The sequence below is a fragment of the Biomphalaria glabrata genome, chromosome 2 (assembly GCF_947242115.1).
Source record: "Biomphalaria glabrata chromosome 2, xgBioGlab47.1, whole genome shotgun sequence".
NCBI lineage: Eukaryota > Metazoa > Mollusca > Gastropoda > Planorbidae > Biomphalaria > Biomphalaria glabrata.
The window spans coordinates 17,624,194-17,650,341 of record NC_074712.1 but is presented as its reverse complement, the minus strand read 5'-3'; the positions used below and the strand labels follow the sequence as shown (position 1 = coordinate 17,650,341).

Sequence of the window (26,148 nt, the reverse complement as noted above, 5' to 3'; positions counted from 1 at the left end):
TTAATCGACTTATATCAAATTTTTATTTTATAAGTTGAAGCACACCAATATGCTGAAACAGCGATTTTTAAGACATTCCAACAAGAAAAGCAAAAAACAAGTGCATCTTTTACGAAACTATTTGTTGTTTGTATTAAGGCTTATAGCTAAATAAAAAGCAAGTGAATGCAACCTGCATTGTATTTTATACCTTCTTCTGTAATTTTGTAGCAATTTCAACTTTACTTAATAAAATGTCACTTGTGAATTAAGAAATAACAGGCATGCATATAAACAAAGTTTGAAATCCTTATAACTTAAACAAATCCAGTAAAATCTTGCATTGAACACTAGTGTGGATCAACACTCTGTGATTGACTTACTGTTAAAGCCTCAATGTTCACGCTTTCAAAGCCATTTCACATCTCACTGCATGGTTTATGTTCTGCAATTGACTTCAGAGATGTATATTTTGTATCCGCTGAGCTTCCAACATTGTTGGCTAGCTTTATTTGTGCTCACATATTTCATTTAACAATAAACAGAACAACGTATCCAATGTTTCTAATTTTTAACCAAGATTTATGATGTTTGATTTTCTTTTCCCTTTGCAGAAAACAAAGTTATGTTAACCCCTTAAGTACATTAACAAATGTAAATGTCATGAATTTTACACCAGCATTCATTGAAGACCACAGTGCAGAATTCAAATTCTTACAAATAAGACCTTTATCAATAGGCCTAATTTTTGAAAGTATCGGTTGGTTATTGGCTCGGATTCAATGAACCCCTTTGCGCCTGGTTGCTTCGTCACTGGCTTATACCTGGATTGTGGCTTGAACATTATGTAGAACTCTAAAAAAAAACAACTTAAAATTAAAGTCTACAGACTGTTTCTCTTATCTCTCCAACATTGAGCACACTTTGAAGTAAGTCAGTTTCATTGATATTGGCAAAAGTGATTGGATCCAGCAGATCGAACTGAGAATTGTATACTTTGGTTAGATCTACTTCATTGATCTGAGAGTAGGTTTCAAATATCTCCCAAATATTTCGACTTTTTCTGGCCGATTTAAAACTCGCAAGACTTCTTGACAGACTTTCAGAAGCTTGTCGTGACTTTATGATTTCCGACTCGATCTTTTCACACTTGTCTGTTCTTTGATTAGCCAACTCTTCGAGTAACGCCTTCTTTCTTTGACTTAGAAGTTCTTCATATCGACTAAATGTTCTATTGATGAGGCCTGCCACATAGTCTGAGTTGGTCATTTGTGTGTCCTTCAGTTCTTGTAGCTCTGAAACACTCCTCTGTAATTTTGATAGATCTTCGTGTTTGCTTTTCTTCAAGCTATCAAAGAGGATGACGCTAGATTCCAAAACCTCTTTAATATCTTTTATCTCGTGACCTTTTGACTTGTCGTGTTCCAGAACAGTGCAATCATGGCACACAGGGATGAAACAAGTTTGACAGAAGAAGTTAAATGGTAAAGGGTGTGCGTGCTTTGAACAAAACATGTTTCTTTTATTTATAGATAAGTTGGAACGCTTTTTCTTAGTAATTGCATGACTTGTGCTCCTATTTCGGGTGATATCGTGAATAGGCCTGTTTAGAGCAGGGTCACTCTTGTCATCCCTTGCCTCTAGATCTATGTTTTCCTCGAGTCTGGCTGTTCCATTGTTTACTACAGGAAACATCAAGGAATCGCTGTCTTTAGAAGAACTGCTCCCCATTTCGCAGAAATCTAAAATTATAAAGTAGAAAACTATCAATAGAGAAAAAAAATTGAAGCTTGTTATCAAATATAAATTAGAATGATGAAACGACTCTTCATTCAGGAAATTTAACGGTAATCACAAAGGTTCTTGATGCTTTATTTGGAGGGTGGGAATGCTTTATGGGATCACAGGAGTTTGAGACGTTACAGCCTGAACATAATGTAAATATTCATTATATATATACAGTGGCGTAGTTATACTGAAGTACGACGTGAATCTGGAGTCGACTTTGCCATAAAAACATCAATAGTATCCAAACTAGTCGGGCCTCCCAAAGGAATTAGTGATAGGCTCATGACCCTAAAGCTGCCTTTACAAAACGGAAAGAAACATATTTCCATTGTTAGCTGTTACGCACCCACCATGACCAACCCAGTTGATGTCATAGCAAAGTTTTACGAAGAACTAAACTCCACCTTACTTGATATTCCAAAAACAGAAAAGCTACTCATTCTCGGTGACTTCAACGCAAGAGTCGGCTCTGACCATCACATCTGGAAAGGAGTCTTAGGCAAATTTGGGATAGGTCAATGCAACAGCAACGGATTATTACTACTCCAGACCTGTGCTGAACACAAGCTGCTCATATCGAACACAATATTCAGTCTTCCAATGAGAAAGCGAACTTCCTGGATGCATCCCCGCTCAAGACACTGGCACCTCATAGATTACGTCATCACCAGACAATCTGACCGTCAGGACATTCGTGTCACCAAATCTTGCTGTGGTGCAGAATGTGGTACAGACCACCGCCTCATCATCACAAAACTAAACATTCGTATCCAACCAAAGAGACGTCCGCAAAAATCAAAACCCCTAAAAAGGTTAAACACGGCCAGCTTAGCAGATGACAAAACTGAAAAGTCGCTTGCAAATGCAATAGAGAACTGCCTCAAGTCCACCCTTCTAACTGAATCAAATGTTGATAAAAGCTGGGAATGCTTCAAAGAAGCTATCTATAGCACAGCAATAAACATACTCGGTCCTATGGAGAGAAAGCATCAGGACTGGTTTGATGAAAACAGTACTGAGATCAGAAAACTATTAGACGAAAAGCACAAGCTCCACAAATTGTGTCTGAACAACCCAAACTCCCAGTCCACTAAAGATGCATTCACTAACATCCGCAAAAATGTGCAAAAACAGCTACGCCAAATGCAAGATACCTGGCTTAGCAAGAAAGTGGAAACAATACAGGAATTTGCTGACAAGCACGATATAAAGAACTTCTACCATGCCATAAACGAAATCTATGGACCCACAAAGTCAGGCTCATCCCCTCTATTAAATGCTGATGGGACAATCCTATTAACAGATAAGGAAGAAATCCTAAAACGCTGGGCAGAGCACTTCGAAAAGGTTCTCAATACACCTTCCATCATAAATGAAGCGGCCATAGACAGGCTACAGCAAGTACCAATAAATGAAAAAATGGATGACCGCCCTACGCTAAAGGAAACCGATCTTGCCATTCAACAGCTCGCAAGCGGAAAAGCCCCAGGAGCTGACTCCATTCCCTCAGAGATCTAAAAAAAAAGGTGGATTAGCCCTGATTGAAAGACTTCATAAGCTCTTCTTAATTATGTGGGAAAAAGAATCAATACCACAAGACTTTAAAGATGCCACAATTGTTCATTTATACAAGCGAAAAGGAAACCGCCAGATCTGCGACAACCACAGAGGAATATCTCTTCTCTCTATTGCTGGGAAAATCCTTGCACGCATCCTACTAAATTGGCTCATGCAACACATAGAATTTGGTCTACTACCAGAAAGCCAGTGCGGCTTCAGAAAAGAGCGTGGAACCATTGACATGATCTTTGCAGCAAGGCAACTCCAGGAAAAATGCCAAGAACAAAATGCTGACCTGTTCTCAATATATGTCGACTTAACAAAGGCATTCGACACTGTTAGCAGAGAAGGACTCTGGAAGATCATGTCAAAGTATGGCTGTCCACAAAAATTCATAACCATGGTGAGACTATTTCATGATGGCATGAAGGCTCGTGTCCAAGAAAGTGGAGAACCATCAGAGCCCTTCGAAGTATCAAACGGGGTAAAACAAGGCTGTGTCCTAGCACCTACACTGTTCAGTATCATGTTCTCCGCTATGCTGACAGATGCATTCACAAATAGAGAAAACAACGAGATAAATATATCATACAGATTTGATGGTGGCCTATTCAACCCGAGGCGGCTTAAAGCAAAAACAAAAACAAACGCAGCAGTAATCAGAGACTTGCTATTTGCTGACGACTATGCCCTAAATGCCTGCTCTGAAAACGATCTGCAGAGCATCGTGACTTCTCAAGAGCATGCTCAGACTTTGGCCTTACCATCAATACGAACAAGACTGAAGTCTTATATCTACCTGCTCCTGGGAAAGCCTACTCGGATCCAAGCATTACTATAAATGGACATGATATAAACGCAGTGGACAAATTCACATATCTTGGCAGCACACTCTCCAGAAATGGAAAAATCGATAGTGAAATCGACCTGCGTATCGCCAAGGCCAGTGCATCCTACGGCAGACTGTCTACAAATGTCTGGAACAGACGTGGTATCACCACAAACACCAAGCTAGGGGTCTATAGAGCCGTCATCCTCCCTACATTGCTCTATGCCTCAGAAACATGGACAGTGTACAGTAAACATGCAAAGAAACTAAACCACTTCCACATGACATGTCTGAGAAAAATACTAAATGTCAAATGGCAAGACAAAATACCAGATACAGAAGTCCTTCGAAGAGCGTGTCTGCAAAGCATCCACACAATCCTGATGCAGTCCCAGCTGCTATGGGCAGGTCACGTCTACAGAATGGAAGACCACCGCATCCCTAAACGACTCTTGTATGGCCAACTAAGCGAAGGAAAGCGCTCGCAAGGTGGTCAAAGAAAGCGCTTCAGGGACACCCTCAAAGCTTCTCTGAAGGCGTTCAGCATAGACCCAGTCACCTGGGAGACAGAGGCACTTGACAGAGTATCATGGCTTGAGAACTGGCGCACAGGTTGCTGAGGAAAAAAGAACAATGCTGGCCGAAGAAAAACACCAGAAAAGAAAAGCAAGGCCCACGACACTAGCTCCAGCTGAATAACCTGCCCAGTGTGCGGCCGAACATTCCGGGCTCACATAGGTCTCACCAGCCACATGAGGATGCATAAAACCCAAGTGCAAAGCCCTCAGCCCCCTGGATGACAAAGTGGTCATCATCGAACCACGATGGACGAACTATATATGGTGGGGAGATGGGTGGGGGAGAATTCGAAAATTCCGCCGGGCCCCCACTCCAACTGAGTGTTCAATTTTTTTTACATTAAATACTAAATATTACGCCATTATCTCATGTCATGATGTCGAATGTTAAAATGCAAGCCCACGAGTCCCAAACGATGGCGATTCCCTAATTACGCCACTGTAAACATATATTAGCAGCATTATGGTATAATAGTTATTGAGAGAAGAAAGTAAAAAAAAATTAATGAAAGTCAATTAGAAACAAATACCCAGGAACTATCGTCAGTAGAGTTAGCTGGATCCGCAGCGTCACAGAAGGTCACGGGGTTACGCGACTTGCATAGAACCTGCCTCTAATTAATGTTAGAAACCTCGATGGTTGAGTGAGATTTTAGCCTGGAAGCCTACATGGTCTGCATTTCAATGCTAGGTGATGTGGCTGGTTTGGAGGTCCGTGGTTCGAGTCATGCTTCACCATACGTTATTCCCTAAATAACTTTTGCACACTAGTGCTGCAATAATATGCTATACATGGGCGTAGCCAGGGGGTGGGGTTCTACCATCCCCCGAAATGAAATCTCCCCCCCCCCTGCAGGGGAACAAAAGAGTGTTTGTGTCTTGTATCTCTTTTGTGATGGTAAAATCACAAAATTCTGACACAAAGGGTGATTCTTTATTTCGAGGATCTTGTTAGCTTTTTTTATAGATGTTTGTCTCAAACAACTGCCCAAATGGGGTTTGTTTTTTGTCAATGATTTTACCTGCAGCATTTAGGATTCTATAAAGTTTATTTTTATTTTTAATGCTCAGATTGCCATATCAGGCAGTGATATTGAAACTTAGAATATTGCAGATGTGAGCGTGATAAAACATAGCCAAGGCCTTTTCGCTAACATTAAACGAGGACAGTTTTCTTAGTAATCGTTCAATAGTCTCTCCAGCTATAGAAACAATATCATTTTCCTTCTTTTCCCTACGAAAATCGATTATCATTTCTTTTGTTTTTTTTTACATTTAATAATAAAAAATTATCTTTACAGTATTTTTTAATGTGTTTGTCACAACGTGTGTTGTGGTGCCGGGGATTTCACTTGAATTAAAATAGTTGAATAAATGACGATCTAGGATTCACAATAAAAGATTCTTTGTTAAAACACAACTCTGGAACTTTATTTAAATATAAAACGTAAGTACAGCTTATGTACAAGTTACAGATCAACAAGCACAAATAACATTACAAAGGCTTTAAATCAGAGCTCTTAGAAAACGCGACTGTTTACTAGGACATTCTTTCATCGACTGGCGTTCTTTCTACTCTCGTCAATTCTCTGGCGCTTAAATGTCTTTATTTATTTTCAAATCAACCAATAGATTTGCAACATCGTAATTACGTCTCGGGTAAAACCTGAGGCGCTGTCAAGGATCTAGATTTGTGGGGTAATTCCTGAGGCTCAGTCAAGGGTTTATATTTCTATTTACACATAAGCAAATAAATCTATGATGGCATCTGTGACAGTGTTATATTTCTCTGAAATACTCATTTACGTCTGAGCTCTCTGAGAGCAGGGCAAGAAGAGCCGCATCATCAGCGAATTTTGTGAAGGAGCAAAAAGGACTATCGGATTGAAAATCAGTGGTGTACAAAATGAACCACAATGGCGATGTCACAGCCCCCTGGGGTGTCCCTGTGTTAACTATGCGTGCATTTGATATAACATTGTTTACCCTAACCCTCTGAGATCTCTGGGTCAAAAATTCATTAGCCCATAGTATTATGTATGGACTAATATTCAACGCTTTTATCTTTTCAATGAGTAAATGAAGTTGTATAGTGTTAAAAGCGGATGAAAAATCAACAAAGAACAATCTTACATAAGTGTTCGGTAACTCCAGATGTTTGTAGACACAATTTAAAATATTTAGGATGGCATCATCTACATCTTTAACCTTTTGGTAAGCAAATTGTAAAGGGTCCAACTTACTACAAAGATCATTCAGAAGAAACATTTTAACCAATTTTTCTAAACATTTAGACACAATGGAAGTAAGTGAATCAGGTCTATAGTCATTCATTTCCTTCGGTTTGGAAACCTTTGGCACAGGTACAATTATAGATGACTTCCACACAGGTGGTATCTCATGGTTTAGTAATGAAGTAGAAAAAAATATCTTGGAAAGGTGCAGCTAGTTGTTCAGCACATTCTTTTAAGATTCGCCCTTTTATTCCATCAGGCCCACCAGCTTTCATTGGGTTGACGTTTTTGAAAATGTTACAAACTTGCTCTTTAGTAATCGCTAATTCTAAACAGTTGTTAACGTTGACATCCGCAAGGGCTTTGAGTTTTAGATAATTAAAATCTTTCGTGTCGAAGCGACAATAGAAATCATTTAATTCGTTGGCTACTGTTTGTTCATCTCTTGTAGCAAGATTATTTTTACTTTTGACTTGTGCTCCTGCCATTTTGTTCAAGATGGACGCCTGTCTCATGTCACTTGTCTTAATCGAGTCTTCCAGCTTGGTGCGGTAGTTTCTCCTCCCTTCCTCAAGATTGACGTTGAGATTTCGTTGAGCTCTTTTCCTTGTCTGTCCATCGCCACTCATATATGCTCTTTTCTTTTTGATTATTTCCCATTTTATTTTTGCAGTGACCCATGGTTTATTGTTGGGGTATATCTTGATACTCTTAGTACTGATACACATGTTTTCACAGAATTTGATGTAATTTGTCACTGCGTCGACCCATTCTTCCAGATTTGAAGTGGTCTCTTTAAACAAACTCGCTTTGTTTGGGGACATTTACGCATTTGGTGTGGAGCTAAGCTTGGTTTGTAACACATTTTATGTCAGCAGTGGTTCTTAATTGGATATTAGTTTCACTAAATGCAAGAAATTGATTGGATTTGTAATATAATAATACTTAATAAATATAAATAAAAATAAATAATAATAATACTTTTTAAACTTGTTTGCGATGTCCACGCACGGAGTGCTAGATTTTGCTTTGAGAGAAAACGAATGATGTCCAAGATTCTCTTTAGATAATCTCTTTACTCGTTCCCTAATTTTTAATTAAATCTTGCGCCTTGCTGTCAACACTGTTCCCTACAGACGAATTACAAATTCCCTCCTAGCAAGCGATGACTGAATGTGAGCTATGTTGGTCTCATACTTCTCAATGTTGGTCTCATACTTCTCAATGTTTGTAGACAACCTCCATCACCCTTTGAATCTATTGTTGGATTTAAATATAGATGTAGTACTTGATCTTGGTTAGAAGGGTATGCAGGGGAAGCACAAAAAAAGTGTACTGAACATTTAGTAAGAAATGTACCAACACAACTTTGTTCCTCTTATATATACGGAGCATTGAACAGTGAAATTATACTGTACCATGTATCTCTGAAAAAAGTGTAAAAGTGCGTTGCCTTCAGAGCTTTAAACAAATGTAATTAATTTGATTCAAGATAATCTACAGCTAACATTTAATGTAAGAAAGCATGTAGGAGAAAAACAAAGCAGCGAAACAAATACATTTGTTTCTTTTTTGTCATGTGTTAAACAAATGTATTGTTTTTACTGACAAAGTTTGTCCTTAGCTTGATGCCCCTCATTATTTGATGCCCCGTGCGGCCCGCACCACCCGCACATGGCATGCTACGCCACTGGTAATGAAACTGATATTTAAACAAAATCTAGCTCAGCTCAATACAAAAACAAAATGTCTTTACTTTTCCAAATCTCTGGGTCGTCTTCCGTTCTTAGCATAAATTATGACAGATCCTGTTGTGACGTCATCATTCTCTTCGACGACAAATTGAAGCTCCCTTTCTTCATCATCACATTGGAAACATCCACAAATACATACTTCATAACATGAGCACTAACAAAGGACTTCCGAAGATAATAATTGTTAATAATCAGCTTTGGTTGAAAATATCAAAACTTAATCTTTTCCTACTGTACAGACCTAAGTAAAGAAAATGATGATAAGTGTCTAGTTTTACATTAAAAAAAAGGTTAGTAAGAAAAAACATATGTTGAGTGTTACCTGCCAGTATTTGCAATACTTGTCCTAATAAAGTACTAGTACTATTAGCCTAAATCTTGTAGGTTAAATAAAACACTATTACAACAGTTAACACCTTAAACAACAATAAAAAAAATCATATAAGTATAATTTCACAGTATATACGTAATATACAATAAATATGCCTTCTACTATTACAAACTACATAAGCAGGTATGTAATCACTGTTTAACACATTGAAAGCCTATTACACCAGTTCTGCTTACAACTTGGACCTCGCTCCTTATCTTGTGGAGAAACATTTAAGAACTTAATAGGCATTACGTAGGGCCTACTATCAACAATATATATGTGCGCGCATGTGTGTGTGTTGTGCGTGTGTGTCTAGAACTGGTATATATGTTTCTTATTCAGTTAGGGCCTATCATTCTAATTTCTAAAGTGAGTGTGGTCGGCACTATTTCGATCTAGCTCTAGGTCTCGGTCATTGACACAAAAAAATAAGTAGGGCCTAATAACAATTTTGTCTACCACTTGAAATCGGGAATATGCAATTTTTTTTTTCAAAGGAACATTTTATTATTAGAAGGCTATAGGTCAACAAAGTGAAGTTTTTTTTAAATTTAAAGATGAGAAATGAAATCTATTTATCACAACGCAGTGCATTACATAAATTAGGCTCTTAACCCTGGGATTTGCAGTGCCTGGTTGCAACAGGAACAAGTTTGGGCCTCAAAAGGTGTGTGTGTGTGATGGGGGTTAGCTTCTTTAATTCATGTGGTCGAACTACGACATTTGTATTATTGATGGAAATAGTATAACAATGTTGTTATATTAAGAGTGTGCAAGGGATTGCATTAAACTAATTTATAAGATAGGAGGCAACATTATTATGCGAGGGACATTCAAGGCGTTACAGCACATTTACGTCTTTAATATGCGTAATCGGCCCAAGATCATCTTCATGTGAAGTAAGGCGTCTTGTTGCGGACATAACGAAATTTATAATGTACAACAGTCAGAAGAATTTCCAGTTTTGACACGAGAATTTTTTTTTTTATCTTTCAAGATTTAGACCGATTGATTTGACAATATCGAATTGTAAGTTAATAGAATCTTATGGCCGAAAAGGAGTTATAGGCCTATTGCCTTAAATAGTAAGAGGAACTTTTAACGTGGGTGTCATGTGGCCAGCACAATGACCAACCGTCTTTACGTTTTCCCAACTAATGTCAGGTACCCATTAGAATTGGACTCAGAGGAGCCCAAAAGATCCCGAAACTAAAATCCCAGTCTTCATCAGGATTCGAACCCAGGACCAACGGTTCGGAAGCCAAGCGCTTTACCACTCGGCCCCAGGCCTTCAAAAATATTACAGATATTTAAATGAAAAATATAGGGGAACAAAAGTGGCAACAACTCTAATAAAAAGACGCACTGAACACCAGCATTTCATGTTGATTCGCATGTCTACTTTGTAACATAAATAAAATGTGGTTCTAGAGTCGAGATCGTTTTAAATACAATAAAAGTTACAATAAAAAAAAATTACGAATTGAAACGAAATATCAAAATAGTTATAAACAAAACAAGTCAATCTGCTCATTCCGATATCTCTCCAAGATTCTGTATAGCTTGAACAAAATCGGTTTCTCCAGTATTGACAAATGAGATTGGATTCAACAGCTGAGACTGAGCTATGGATCTTTCAGTTAGAACCTGCGTGCTGTTTTGAAGCTTTTGATATGTATCAAATATCTTACGATAGTCTAGAGTCTCTTGGGCTGATCTGAAATTTTGAAGACTAATGGATATAAATTCAGCAGTTTGTTGCGACCTGGTGATTTCAGACTGCATTTGGTTAGGCCTTTCTGCTATTCGATTGACCAGCTCTTCCAGCAGTATCCTCTTCCTTTGATTTAGCATCTCTTCATATCCATTGAACGTTTCGTTAATGACAAGTTCCAAGGAATCTCTATTGGGCACTTGAGTTTCTACCCGTCCTACAAGCTCTGAGGTACCGCTCTGCAGGCTGGAAAGATTGTGGCTCATAGTTTCGTCGAGGTTTCTAAAGAGGTCAACGCTGGATTCTAATACCTGCCTGAGGTTTCTGATCTCATGACCATTAGAACTTAAATGTTCAAGAGCAATACAGTCACGACAAATTGGTATAGAACAAGTTTGGCAAAAAAAGTTTAACGGCAAAGGGATCACGTGGGACGAGCAGAAGTTTAATGGATTAGTCCCCGGAATAGTCTCATTCATTTCTTCATCGGTAACGTCTCCTACATTGGCCTGTGTGTTGCCCATGACTGAATTCTGAAAAAAAAAATCAGACAAACTTTGAACTATAAAGAATGACTTTTTAAATTTTTGGCCCGTTTTTTTACTCATCATTGTAGATCTTCTATATCTGTACTTAAGCATATTTACGGTTATCGCGGGGCCCCATCACGAGTAGGGTCATAGCTTACGAAAGAGGGGTCACGGAATTCACCGTAGGGCCCTGCTCACACCCACTCTAGGCTGGCTGAGGCTGACAATCCTGTTACACAGTGCAAACGAATGACGGCGTTAGATTCGAACATTAGACCATTGAGTCTCGAACAACAAACCAATCAAAGATATTAATATGATACACGGAAAAGAGAGAGAGAGAGAGAAACTATGTTTAGTAATCGATAATTATAACAATAAAATGGCTGACTGGTGAGTTAAATGTATTGTGCTTTGGACTGTAGGCAGGATGTTCCAACTGAGTTTGTTCTCCCCTGCAGACCAGCAGATAGTTTGAATTAAGACTTAATATAATAATCCAGTCCCTTTTACAGAAGAAACTATTTAAACAAGCCTTTCATTTAAAATTTAAAAAAAAACAAAAAAACTACACACCTTCAAAGAAAAATATGTCGTCACGCTAGAGTTACAGGTTTCTCCAAGGCCTAGACGCCTGTATCAATACGATCTATTATAGTTACGATGGTTTAGAAAGGAACCGATGAATAATTAAAATATTGAAAATCCTTTAAGGGCTATGTAATTCTACGATATAATCACACAGAATTAATTCTTTAACATCTGCTCGTCTGATGTAGGCCTAGTTACTTTTGCGAACAGAACACAGTGGTATTGTAAAAAGTGAGGGGCGAGGGCTATTGCAAGGGTTCTGTTTTTTTTTTTTCAAGTTTGCATAGGGTCGATAAAATATGAGATAACAAAGTTTGCAAAACATCTTGAAATTTGAAAGCTGGCTAGGGCTAGAGTTGTTTGATTGGAGATCTGTGAACTCAAATTGTGTGTGTGCTCAAACGGAATATTGCTTGTGTTATGTACTACATAGTTTTGTACACAACTACAGTCTTTTTTTATTCCGTGCAACTGGTTTATAATAATACAATGTTATGAGCATAATAATAGAGTCGAAGACCATGTCCACTTAGTATGGCTTGAATACACTGAATGACTACACAACACACACATCTCTAGCATTTCGAGAACACATTCTAACGGACAAGTTACACGCACATGTAAACATCCACACATCCCAAAGTGATACCTTGGTTGCAACTAAAAGTTATTAATTGCACTAATTAGTGATTTTTTTTTGTACTTTAGAGAGATTCAGTCGCTAAGAGGTCATTTGAAAAAAACATTGTTCATCATAACATCTTCTTTTTTGAAGTAACGTCTGTATTATATAAGATAAGATAAGATTACAGCTTTCTTTCCATCTTCACGTGAATTGTCATGGCCCACAAAGCCCAGGTCTCCAACATTAGAAGCTACTATAGTCAGCTTCTTGTTGCCTTTCCCGGGCAAATCCCTATAGCCAGCTTCTTGTTGCCTTTCCCGGGCTAAACCCTAAAGTGAGCTTCTTGCTGCCTCTCCCGGGATAAACCCTAAAGTCAGCTTCTTGCTGCAACTACCGGGATAAAACATATAGGCTAAACCAATCTATGACATAGGCCTATTCTAATTTTCCCTTTTATTTAGAGTCTAAAGCTTAATTTTTGATTACGTAATGTGTATCAAGGATTGGCTTCTTTGGTCACATAAGAAGTTGCTAAGGGAAAAGATCGACTCCCGAGACGTAAAATGCCACAGAGAGAGAATGACTAAAGAATATTGTGAGAGACGTCAACATAAACCATGATAAAACGTGACACCTAAAACTATTTCGGAGTGCTCGTTTTTTTTTGTTTTTGTTTTGTTTTCTAATGCCGGTTATATTTTTGAACATTACTCTCTAGCAAATATTTTTACTTTTAATTGCATCACTTCCTCAAACACTGGACCAGAACGTATACTAGAACTGTAATCTAAATACTAAATCTATTTCTTGTAGAGCTGTGTTGATTTGCAGACGTGAAGAAATATTTACTGAAATAGAATGCCTTACATTTACACTTATCTTAGCTCCAGCTACTCTTGGTGCTTTCAGATTGTACGTTTTTAGATCTACATTTTATTATGTTTTGTAAAAATTTATTTTTCATTATTGGAGGAAGTGCTGATATCATGGGCGTAGCCAGAGGGGGGTTGGGTTCAAACCCCCCCCCCCCTTGAAATGAATCCCCCCCCGGGGCGGAATTTAGTGACTAATTTTTGGCTTCGATTTTATTTATTTTAGGTGAGATTTTAATACTAAATCATCACTTGCCCCAGCACAACCAAGGGGATTTTTAGTTTAAAACCCCTTACCTGATATCAGGGGATTTTGAGTTTAAAACCCCCTACCAGGGGGGGGGTTTGAGTTTAAAACCCCCTTCCAGGGGTTTTTGCAGTTAAATCCCCCTCTTCTATAAAATAAAACAAAAACAAAATGCAAACGACAATCCCCTAATTCCAAGAGCACAGTTAAAGAAGATTTTGATTTTAAAATCCCCTCCAAAATTTATGATTAACCCCCACTCCAGAGATTTTTTAGTGTTAAACCCCCAACAGATGATTTTGACAATAAAACTTCACTTTTCGATATTTAATCTAAAGCAAACTACAGTCAAATAATTCCAAGAGCGTATTCAAGAGAGGTAACACATTTCTACCAGTGGCAGGTCTCCATTAATAAAGTGCAGTGAATAGTCATCTGTCGAAATTGAAAAACACTAAATGTGGCTCAACAAAGATGGCTAAGACAGATTTTAGGAGTCAGTTATAGAGATCGGGTCTAAATCTAGGAAATCCTATGCCGAACTGGGAGTCGACCCCTTAGTAAGATTGTAACAGAGCGTCACATGAGGCTTGCCGGACATGTTCTCCGACAAAATGAATTACGCATAAGAAGAGTTGCGATGACATCCTAATACAACTTGGCGCCACACATTCATGGAGGTCCTCAGAGCAGATTGGAAGAGGCTTCAGACATTACCAGTGACAGATTTTTGTGGAAACAGCTTGACGGCAAATGCGCCAAACGGCGCAGGAGGGTTAAAGTCAGTAAGAATAGCACATAAGGTTTTTGAAATAAAACTTTGTAATAGCAGGAAAATGCTCTGTAGATACCTCAGAATATGCATTTTGTAGGCTTTTAATACCAGAAATAGTGCTTGGCGGCGGGGCTCCTAGCGCTCCCCCAGACCCCCTTGCTGGCAATGGCGGGGAATCTACAATTTTTAACTAATACCAGAAAGAACCTATTCTAGGGCACAATAAACGTCTTGCGAAAGAATGAAGGGTCAGAATGTAATAAAGATTATGTACACACACACACATAAATACATATAAATATTTTTTTTTTGCGGGGGGGGGGGGGGGAGGGAGAGAAAACAAACCACCCCCGAAAAAAAAATCCTGGCTACGCCCATGGTTGATATACTATGTTTTTTAAAATGTATATGATAAATTTTGTGCACATTATTAGAAATGCAAAATCAAATTTGCGAAGCTAATTCGTTTGTAGCACAAAATAATTTTAATGTCATATGGAGGAAGCATTAGACTTTCACTTTATGACTTAGTTACACTTATTCAAAAAAGGGGCATCTAACTAGTGGTCAGTAGTGGTAATAAAAAGAAATGTGATTTTCGATTCTAATCCAAGATTGACTGCCAGACATTGAGACATCGTTAAAATTAGAGCTAAATTCTATAGTTTGTAGTTGGCAACATTGACGTCCAATTTAGCGTCCCTGACATTACTCGGTTTATTGTTCCTATTTAATAGATGTATATCTATAAATATACTTCGATGGGCGGGACATGTAGTCCGCATGCCAGACAAACGCCTTCCCAAACGACTTCTGTATGGGGAGCTGTGTGCAGGAAAGCGCTCCCAGGGAGGTCAATACAAACGCTACAACGACACTCTCAAGAGCTCCAAGGAATGCGATATCGACATTCACAGCTGGGAAGCACTAGCTCTCGATCGCTCCTCATGGCGTGAAGCTGTGAGTCTCGGAGTCTCAAGATTTGAAGCAAGAAGAGTGGCCAGGGTGAAAGAGCGCCGAACCAACAAAAGGCTGAGAGAAGAAGAAGGCCTATCTGCAACTGACCAAACCTACCCATGCCACGTATGCGGCCAGCTTAATAAAGCGAGGATTGGACTCTACAGTCATCTTAGAGTCCATAGGAAATGAGAAATGTGCTAATCTTCGACAACGAAGGAGGAGTTATATATCTATGGTGTAGGAGATTTTATAATTAAATTAAACACCGAAGATTTAGTATGTTCTTTATTTAAATTTTTTTTTTGAAAATCTGCCTTACTTTGAAAAGTTATCTCTACAAGCAATACAATACTGTAAGAACAAGAAAAACATGTTTAAAAATACATTATAATATGTGTAATTGTATCAATTAGTTTGGATAGTCCTTTTTTTTTTTTGTAAAAAAGAAAATAGGTGACGGTCCTAATAAATTAATAATAAACGTTAAAATACAAGAAAAGTCATAATTTTTCACCACATTTCAAAAGGTGCCGGTACGCCGTACTGGTGCGTACCGTCACAAAAAAAGCACTGAGTTTGGATCAGTCATGTAATTATACACCTTATTGACCTAGACATAATAATACTGTGCGATTAAAAATATTTTTAACGTTTTTGTTTAGCTTTTAGCATCCTCAATACGCTATGATCCTATCACTTGTCTGGACCAGTTGGGAAAGTGGGAGGGAAGAAGGGGGGTATCTTGGTGAATGTTTACATGATTTAACCCTATTGTCATTGACGTTAGGATTTTTAATTTGGTATCTTCCACCGAGCTCTATGGAATACTTGACATTAGTTAAGGGAAGTAAAGTCGGTTGTGCTCCCTCATTTTGACATAGAGCTTCTTTTCACCTGCCCAGTAGACGATTTTTTAATTGATCGAGTAAGGGCACTAAAGCAATCATTTCTTCCTGCTCTCTTCAAAGTCCATTTTACGATAACTCTGATAGACTTATATTGTTAAATGCTCCCCAGTTACTCAGATCAAGTTAATCTAGATAAGTTGGCCTATAATTACGCACAAACTACGGTATTTCGGAATTCTATACTTTGGTTATTGGTTGTTAGCTGATTATAGTTGCTAGCTGCCAGTCGTCACGTTTCGGGTCACGTGTTAACATGTCAAGCCGAGACCAATCATCATCACCGCAACATGTGAATAGTGGAGATCAATAGCTCGTTCCCACGCCACAGGTCTGTTGGACGTGGCAATAATCTACTGGTCTCCACTGCCCTTAGGTTGCAACGTCGCAGGTCAGTGTTGAGGCCTAATATGACAAACGGCTTAGAGCCACTAGTCTCCACTGACCACAGGTCGCCACGTCACATGTGTTCAGGCCCACTCTAACGATTGGTCCCAGTCCAGTCCAATCTTTTTTTTTGTTCCTTTGTTAGCGGCCCCCGAAAGGGGAAAAGACGCTATTAGTTTTTGTGCGAAATGTCTCTCCTTCCGTCCCGTTTAGATCTCGTAAACTAGAAAAGATATTGAAAATCCGACATCACAATATTTTAGACCATTCAAAGTTCTGATGCAACGGCTACTTTTTTTTCTGAAAGCGAAAAATCTAATTTTTAAAATCAGTTATGCAAGCAGTTTTTTAAAGAGAAAAAGCTAATTAGTATGCATTATAACTTAAACCTAATTTAAAACAAATAGTAATCTTATAAAATTCATTTTCCTCAACCTTTTCTTTTATTGCTGAAATTATTTATTTTTTTTGAGGATTCGAATAAGAGATTGAGCCTTTTCAAAACAATTAGATCAATTATAACAATCAGTTAGGCCAGGGGAGGCGCGGTGGTTGAGCGGTAAAGCGCTTGGCTTCCGAACCGGGGGTCCCGGGTTCGAATCCTGGTGAGGACTGGGATTTTCAACTTTGGAATCTTTGGGCGCCTCTGAGTCCACTCAGCTCTAATGGGTACCTGACATTAGATGAGGAAAAGTAAAGGCGGTTGTTCGTTGTGCTGGCTACATGACACCCTCGTTAACCGTAGGCCACAAAAACAGATGAACTTTACATCATCTGCCCTATAGACCACAAGGTCTAAAAGGGGAACTAGTTAGGTCAGGTTCACATCTAACTTTACATTCACTTTCACCTATCCTTTGATCTGCGGGACCGTTGGGGCACTACACAAGATGTGTTAACCTTCTTTCTCCATTCTTATCTCTCATTTGTCTTTGATATAATTTCATTTGGATGTTCTTTCTGAAAATATTGAAGCCTGCCACTTCGGGGGCCAATTTTGAGTTTGTGTTTCCACACAAACTGTCTTTTGTAACCTTGTTTAAAAGATCGAAACGACTAGTTAATTTGATCCAACGGCCTTCGAGTTTTAATTAAAATTAACACACTCCAACGAATCCGTATTTCACTTTCACTTTACAAATGTTGCTCTCGTCTAAACGTACACTCTAGCTCATTAGCTAAGTCTTGTCAATCCAGCATATCCCGGCAAGTTTATGGTTGATTTTTAATTTCAATCTTTAAAAAAAAAAAGCAAGCTTTTGATGACTTTTGTTTTTGACCAGACTTGTTAAATCGACCCTTGGACTTCTGTTATAGACCAATGTATTTGACCTAGCCAGTTCAAGCGGAAACCATTCTATACAGCTGCTTTGGGACGCCAAAGAAGAGATGCAAGAAGGCGTAAGGGACGGTGTCGTGAAGCGTGGAAAATGCAATTAAGGAAAGAAAGGAAAGAAGTCTTAGCTGATCAGAACAAGGCGTATATGAAGTCTTAGCTGATCAGAACACGGCGTATATGAAGTCTTAGCTGACCAGCTAAGATCATTGCGGTTGAAAAACATGCGTTAAGTTGGACTTAGCTTTTGGCATGAAGACGATCGAATAATTTGAGAAGTGCAGAGAGCCAATACTAGACTTTTCGAAGACAGATCTTTCCACTTTGAGCATGTATCTGCATATTGAGGTCGGTGAGCATTCTGTCGCCGTCATTTAGTACGATTGGTCTAGAGCAGTGTTTCCCAAACTGTGCTCCGCGAAACCCTAGTGTTCCACGAGCTCTGAAAAGATGTTCTACTAACTTTTGGAATAATTAACTTGTAGGTCACCACCTGAATTAATCTCTCTAAAAAAAATAAGCAAAGTGTCTCGCGAAATAGGCCTACTCAATATATGCGAAGTCTTCCGTTAAGGAAAAAGTTTGCGAAACACTGGTGTAGAGAGATGTTAAGCCTCTCCAAAATGCGGAGTACGAAAAAACACCAATATTCTCATTGGGCAAATTTATTCTCAAAGAATCGAATACACTCATATTGAATGGAGAGACGCTCAAATCTGAATCTTATCCGAGTAACCTCGGCGTTCTCTTGGACAGATTACCCAGGAAGTAAGACTAAATATTGTCAAAAGCCTTCTTCAAAGTGGGGATCCTACTGAGAGAGCTCACGCCCGATTCGTTTTTAAATCATATAACCACTCACCTTTTTGGTTCATGGCATTGTTTTATTATTCGAGGACTTATGGGGACTTGCTTTTAGTTAAAAATGTATCAATAAATGTACGCTGTCCCCAGAGGACACAAAACGGATCAAAGCTGGTATACAAAAGAAAAAGATACAAAACTGATTAAAAAAAAACATACCTATGTAACAAGAAGAAGATAAATAATAGCTTGGATTTATCTCTTATTTTTTAAACACCTTCCCTCCAAATTAAATCCCTTAGCTAAGTGCGTGTATTTTGTCTTGATTCTTTATACATACAAATTGTTACTTTTTCTTTTTTGTAGTTGTGTCCTGTCATTTATTTACCAGCTGCCATGCGCGGGAAACTGAAGGAAGAAGCAATGTAAATATTCTTACCTTTCTATATTTATCAGTCTTTCTTTTAATATAGTTTGTTTCACTTTTCTTGACGTCTCAAGTTTTTAGATTAACTGTGTAACGCGTTAGCCAAAAAAGTGGTTGTATGCTAACGCCGAGTCAACGTTCTGTTACCGTTATCTGTATTTAGTATGTTACTAAACTTATCACACGAGAATCTTTTGAAGCACGCTATCTTGGTAATCGTAAAACTTGAGACAAGAATAGTGCTATCTGGTACACAAATTAAGCCAGAGTTGTATAGATCTATATGTGTCTGCATTAGCATGCAGACATTTATCAACCTTTTTTTATAACTCTGTAGAGGAAGAGTTCAGGCCTTTATCTATTACTCGTGATATCGTACAGTAGCCCAAATCTCGCTAAATGTAACTTCCTCTGCCTAACCCCCACTGTTGTTATGTTTCGTTCCACTTCACTGCCACCGCTTGCTTTTTAGGCAACATATTAAATAGGAACTTTTTAATCGTGTTGCTATCCTCAAACTAAACCAATATATAACGATAAACCCAAACACATGTCTACATGTGAACATTAATTACAATCATTTGATTCTTTAGTTCGTACACCAACTTGGGCAGTGACAACCCTCTGTCTCAACTCAACACTGGCAAACATTTTCTATCAAGAGTAAAAAAAGGTGCGTAGTGTAATTTGTTACTTCCCTTTCTCAAAATTGTCCAGATCTCTTATCTGCATAATTCAGTAAGATGAGGAAAAAATAAGTAAGAATGAATTAGAGTTGGAGAATAAATGTTGTTGAACCGACTTTTTAAAATGTTATTAGAGTACCCTTTAACAATTATATATATTGTTACGAATCTCACTATCCAGGCTCTCTGCAAACTGCACCATACACCACCAACTTAAAGAACTTGACAACTCAGGGCTCCAAAGTAACGTAACACTTTAATAGTTGAATAAATAACAGCCAATACTGTACAATTGGCAACACGTACACTGTACAAATATCTCTCCGATAACACCGTTCCGCAGTATCAACTCTTGCACTGGCCTCTCCGTCTCGTTCCGGGCTTGCACTAGGTTCAACAGTTCAGGACTGACTTCACACACTAGGTTCGTTGTGTCGGACTCGATCGCAGACCAAGATCAAGACGCCAGCCGTCTCAACTGTACTTGACAGTACTCCGCACTGAACCGTCGTAATGCTCCGTACAGAACCACACCGCTGAACTGTGCTGTAGTCGACCGGACTGTAGTGAACCGGGCTCTGAACCTCTGCCGTGAACCATCTTGACTGCGACACCTCCGCTCTTATATAGGGTCCCTACTGGCCTTCTCGAACCGGACAGAACGCCGCTCGACGTTTCTAGGTGGTCAGATGACTACAACTCTCGTGACGCTCCTGAGCTCTGTTGACGACGTCGATCCTTCCCGGACCGCCGTCGATCCTTCCCGAACCGCCGTGTTGACACTCGTCTCGGCTGACCGTTGTAACTCGTCACGGTTGACCGCTCGTCTAGCGCTGGCCTGGGGCGATTTGCGTCGGCTGACTACACTCACACCACTACCCCTATCTGTGCCACCACCAGGTTTATAACAATATATATATATAAAAGCATTTCCACGAATAAAAAGAAATCCATTCGTAGTTACTCCCCCTTCTTACCATACCGTAGATCAGGGGTCTCAAACTCATTTCAGCATGTGGGCCACAGTGGAAAGTAACAACCATTCAGAGGGCCTCACCACAAAAAGACAATTTTTTTTCATTAAATTTTACGAACACTACTGTCACTGCAGTTAAATGCTAAAATAAAGTTTTTATAATTATTAATTACATTTAGTGTAGTTCATTGCATGTACAGGCAGTTTAGTTTATTAAAATAAGTTGACGTTGTCTCTGTCACTAATTAAAAAGCAGAAACTGTAGCCCCCCCCCCCCCCCCAAAAAAAAAAAAATTTACTAGGCCTACTGCAGATGGCTTGTCACTCATGTTTCTGTCCACTCAGCTGAGAGCGTTTGGCAGAGACCAGACCATCGATGTTAGGCCTGAAGTCGCGTGTAGTGGTAAGCCGCAAGGTTGCTCTTAGATGCTCCTCAGTCAGTCTTGATCGTAATGCTGTTTTGTTGATCTTCATTCTAGAGAAAAACTGTTCGCAAACGTACGTACTCCCAAACATCGCTAGAACTCTATCAGCTGCGCAGAATAAGTTTGGAAACTTCTCTCTGGGAAGAAACTGGTAGAAATCTGGAACACCAACATCAGCGTATTTTAGCTTCAGAAAAGTGTCACACTGCAGGTCCAGTAGTTCCATCTGGACTTCCTCTGGAACGTTTTTCACGTCAACTGCGAACGGAGTGGCAACAAGGAAAAACTGTGGTTCGAGAGCAGTGAATTGCTGAAAGCGGTGTTCAAATCTTCCAGTAGTCTGAAGAGGATGTCTACGTAGTCTTTCAGGCGCTGTGGTTCAACCGTAATGCTCTGTAGAAAAGACAAATGAGCCAGGTTTCCATCTGCCAGCTGAGTGGCCCACAAAGTCAGCTTGTATCTGAATGATTTGATGCGGTCAAACATCACGGTAATCAGCTGCTTTGTGCCCTGTAGTTGTGAATTGAGTGCATTGAGATGTTGCATGATGTCAGTTAGAAAAGCAAGATCCCACAACACATTGGGTCACTGAGCTGAGGTATGTCTCCGTCTTTCATTGCCATGAACAATGCTATTTCCCGTCTCAGTTCAAAAAATCTCTGCAGTACTTTATCAGGACTCAACCATCTGACTTCCGTATGATACAGCAACTTTCCGTATTCCGTTTCTAAATCAGCTAGAAATAACACAAACTGTCTGTGGTTGAGACCCCGTGCACGTATGAAGTTCACCGTCTTCACGACAACATCCACCACGTTCTTCATTTGTAGACTTTTGCCACAGTGTGCTTCTTGGTGCAGAATGCTGTGTAAGACTGCAAAATGTCCCGCCAAGCTGAGCTGATACTGTTTCTCTACCATTAATCCAACAACAGCAACCTTCTCTAAACACATTGCTAGTGCACCGTCCGTAGCCACTGAAAAAGTTTTTCCCACGGTAGTCTACATCTGTCAATACAAGCTTCCAGTTCTTGAAACACGTCACCTCCAGTCGTCGTTCCTTTCATGGGTAGTAAGTCCAATAGCTCTTCAACAATGTTCAAGTTTTCGTCGACCCTACGAATGAATACGGCACAGTATGCGGTGTCTGTTACACCAGTAGACTCGTCCAGTGCAATGGAATATGCTACAAAGTTTTTTTCAGCGGCAATCAGTTGCTGTTGAACATTTGTCGCTGACTCGGTGATCCTGCTTGCAACTGTGTTCGAAGACAAACTTATTCCCTCGAAGAGTTTCTTTTTCTCGGGGCAGATAATTTCACACGCCTATAGCATACACTCTTTTACAAAGTGGCCTTCAGTGAATGGTCGTGATGCCATCTCGCTAACAACAAAGCTTCACAGAATCTTCGCTTGCAGTGGGCGGACACCTCATTTACTGATTTGTGCAGTTGTAAATCATTTCACGGCTTATATGTGGTCATTGTAAATTTTATCTATTATTTTTTAATTCGCGGACGTAGCCGCTGGCCACACAAAATTGTTTCGCGGGCCACACAGCGCCACGTGTTTGAGACCCCTGCCGTAGACTATATCGTATGCTGATTATTTTTTTTTTATGTTAAAGGGTAATTGGACTATATAAATTTGTAAAGGTTTCTCCATTTGCATTTCTAAGTTATTCTATTATGCAATAGATATTTTGGCCAAGCTAGTCCCCTGTTACAAGCTTATCGCTTGTTCTTTTATTCATAATTCATTAAATCTTTTTAAAATATCATACATTAATGTCATAAAGATATCGCTAGATAATTAAATGAAAATCTCTTTAGATTCAATGTAAAGGTCATCTATTTACAAAAGGGTCGGCCACTTGTCCTCAGTTACACATTTTTAAATCTTAAGTAAAATGGTTTCCAACATAATGATTTCACTATGTGTTTCTTAATTTGTATCTGTCAGGGGACTGAGTTTTATTTATATGTCTTTAGGTAGTTCTACCATCACACCCAGGACACTGAGTTTCATGTCTTTTATATGCATGTGGGTAGCCCTACCATCACACCCAGGGGACTGAGTTTCATGTCATTTATGTTTTTAGGTAGCCCTACCATCATACCCAGGAGACTAAATTTCATGCCATTTATGTTTTTAGGTAGCCCTACCATCATACCCAGGAGACTAAATTTCATGTCATTTATGTTTTTAGGTAGCCCTACCATCATACCCAGGAGACTAAATTTCATGTCATTTATGTCTTTTTAGGTAGCCCTACCATCATACCCAGGAGACTAAATTTCATGTCATTTATATGTCTTAGGTAGCCCTGCCATCACACCCAGGAGACTAAATTTCATGTCATTTATGTCTTTTTAGGTAGCCCTACCATCATACCCAGGAGACTAAATTTCATGTCATTTATATGTCTTTAGGTAGCCCGGCCATCACACCCAGGGGACTGAGTTTTATGTCATTTATGTCTTTAGGTAGCCCTACCATCACCCAGGGGACTGAGTTTCATGTCATTTATGTCTTTTTAGGTAGCCCTACCATCATACCCAGGAGACTAAATTTCATGTCATTTATATGTCTTAGGTAGCCCTGCCATCACACCCAGGAGACTAAATTTCATGTCATTTATGTCTTTTTAGGTAGCCCTACCATCATACCCAGGAGACTAAATTTCATGTCATTTATATGTCTTTAGGTAGCCCGGCCATCACACCCAGGGGACTGAGTTTCATGTCATTTATATGTCTTAGGTAGCCCTGCCATCACACCCAGGGGACTGAGTTTCATGTCATTTATGTCTTTAGGTAGCCCTACCATCACCCAGGGGACTGAGTTTCATGTCATTTATGTCTTTTTAGGTAGCCCTACCATCATACCCAGGAGACTAAATTTCATGTCATTTATATGTCTTAGGTAGCCCTGCCATCACACCCAGGAGACTAAATTTCATGTCATTTATGTCTTTTTAGGTAGCCCTACCATCATACCCAGGAGACTAAATTTCATGTCATTTATATGTCTTTAGGTAGCCCGGCCATCACACCCAGGGGACTGAGTTTCATGTCATTTATATGTCTTAGGTAGCCCTGCCATCACACCCAGGGGACTGAGTTTCATGTCATTTATATGTCTTAGGTAGCCCTGCCATCACACCCAGGGGCCTGAGTTTCATGTCATTTATATGTCTTAGGTAGCCCTGCCATCACACCCAGGGGCCTGAGTTTCATGTCATTTATATGTCTTAGGTAGCCCTGCCATCACACCCAGGGGACTGAGTTTCATGTCATTTATATGTCTTTAGGTAGCCCTACCATCACCCAGGGGACTGAGTTTCATGTCATTTATATCTTTTTAGGTAGCCCTACCATCATACCCAGGAGACTAAATTTCATGTCATTTATATGTCTTAGGTAGCCCTGCCATCACACCCAGGAGACTAAATTTCATGTCATTTATGTCTTTTTAGGTAGCCCTACCATCATACCCAGGAGACTAATATTCATGTCATTTATGTCTTTAGGTAGCCCTGCCATCACACCCAGGGGCCTGAGTTTCATGTCATTTATATGTCTTAGGTAGCCCTGCCATCACACCCAGGGGACTGAGTTTCATGTCATTTATGTCTTTAGGTAGCCCTACCATCACCCAGGGGACTGAGTTTCATGTCATTTATATGTCTTTAGGTAGTCCTACCATTACACCCAGGGGACTGAGTTTCATGTCATTTATATGTCTTTAGGTAGTCCTATCATCACACCCAGGGGGAGTGAGTTTCATGTCATTTATATGTCTTTAGGTAGCCCTACCATCACCCAGGGGACTGAGTTTCATGTCATTTATGTCTTTAGGTAGTCCTACCATCACACCCAGGGGACTGAGTTTCATGTCATTTATATGTCTTTAGGTAGTCCTACCATCACACCCAGGGGACTGAGTTTCATGTCATCAAGGATTGATGAGAACACAGACAAAAAGTAGAGGGCGCCAGCAACACATGCTGCTTTTTGGTGAAACAAAAAAACCCATTGTTTTCCTGGATATCATCTGATCCAAAGTGTTGAAAGTTGAACATTCCAATAGATCAGTTGTGATAAAGCTTTAGTTCATTTCAATTTCTTTTTGTATTTTGTTTCATGATTATGTATTGACAATAAATTGTACTGCACGAACATTTGTAAACCTTTTTTTTTTATGCTAAATAATTACAATACCTTAATTTACTTAATAATTAGTGATTGCAGTAATTAATGAAAAACTATAGACTTTTGGTTATTTTACCAATGATAGCAGTCTGCAATGGATAAAATGAAAATGTACCATAATGGTATTTAATATGCACATAATCACACTAAAGTTGTATTTGGAAATAAATATATAATAATGTAGCAGTAATAGTTCTTTGTTGTAATACAATATTAAAACTAGATGTTGTTATAAACAGAAATGAGTAGTAAAATATAACAATTGTTATTCCTGTTATTTTTTCTTCATTAGATTGGAATGGGTTTATCACATCAATTCCCACAACTGTAATAAGAAGCTCAATGGTGCCTGAATTTGCTAATTCTCTATATAGATTTTCTCTGAGGTTTTTCAAAGTCAGTGTCTAGTGTGTGAACAGTCTGTAACAGTTAAAGGAATTGAGCACAACATATATGCCTTGTAATTCACTTTTACTGGCCAAAAAAAAAAAGTTGAATAAAAAAATCAAAACATTCTTGTAAACTTGTCTAAGTAAATTTACTTGCAAAGTTAAACAAAATTTGAGTAAAAAATAATCTTC

At 39.0% G+C, this 26,148-nt stretch overlaps 3 protein-coding genes across 12 annotated transcripts; 1 reads left to right on the top strand and 2 right to left on the bottom strand.

Moving 5' to 3' along the window:
- On the bottom strand, positions 1-19,610 carry LOC106050999 (E3 ubiquitin-protein ligase TRIM71-like). Of its 8 annotated transcripts, none has more exons than XM_056019472.1 (3): positions 19,281-19,609; positions 8,725-8,963; positions 1-1,721 (listed from the first exon to the last, which is right to left on the bottom strand). In XM_056019472.1, exons 2-3 carry the CDS (start codon positions 8,759-8,761, stop codon positions 856-858), a joined length of 903 nt encoding a protein of 300 aa, XP_055875447.1. In that variant the 5' UTR covers positions 8,762-8,963; positions 19,281-19,609; the 3' UTR covers positions 1-855. The 8 variants fall into 8 exon arrangements, with proteins under 8 accessions (XP_055875447.1, XP_055875446.1, XP_055875445.1 ...); XM_056019471.1 differs by lacking the exon at positions 19,281-19,609 and adding an exon at positions 11,916-12,114; XM_056019470.1 differs by lacking the exon at positions 19,281-19,609 and adding an exon at positions 9,045-10,548.
- On the bottom strand, positions 10,626-11,333 carry LOC129921582 (brain tumor protein-like). The gene has a single exon (XM_056021109.1). It carries the CDS (start codon positions 11,331-11,333, stop codon positions 10,626-10,628), a length of 708 nt encoding a protein of 235 aa, XP_055877084.1.
- LOC106051000 (uncharacterized) lies at positions 13,279-26,142 on the top strand. 3 transcript variants are annotated; one of them, XM_056019477.1, is made up of 4 exons: positions 13,279-13,467; positions 19,208-19,266; positions 19,862-19,941; positions 23,455-23,633. In XM_056019477.1, exons 1-4 carry the CDS (start codon positions 13,414-13,416, stop codon positions 23,616-23,618), a joined length of 357 nt encoding a protein of 118 aa, XP_055875452.1. In that variant the 5' UTR covers positions 13,279-13,413; the 3' UTR covers positions 23,619-23,633. The 3 variants fall into 3 exon arrangements, with proteins under 3 accessions (XP_055875452.1, XP_055875453.1, XP_055875454.1); XM_056019478.1 differs by lacking the exon at positions 23,455-23,633 and adding an exon at positions 25,860-26,142 and having other exon boundaries at positions 13,280-13,467; XM_056019479.1 differs by lacking the exon at positions 23,455-23,633 and adding an exon at positions 25,270-25,534 and having other exon boundaries at positions 13,283-13,467.
- The last annotated feature ends 6 nt before the right edge of the window (positions 26,143-26,148 follow it).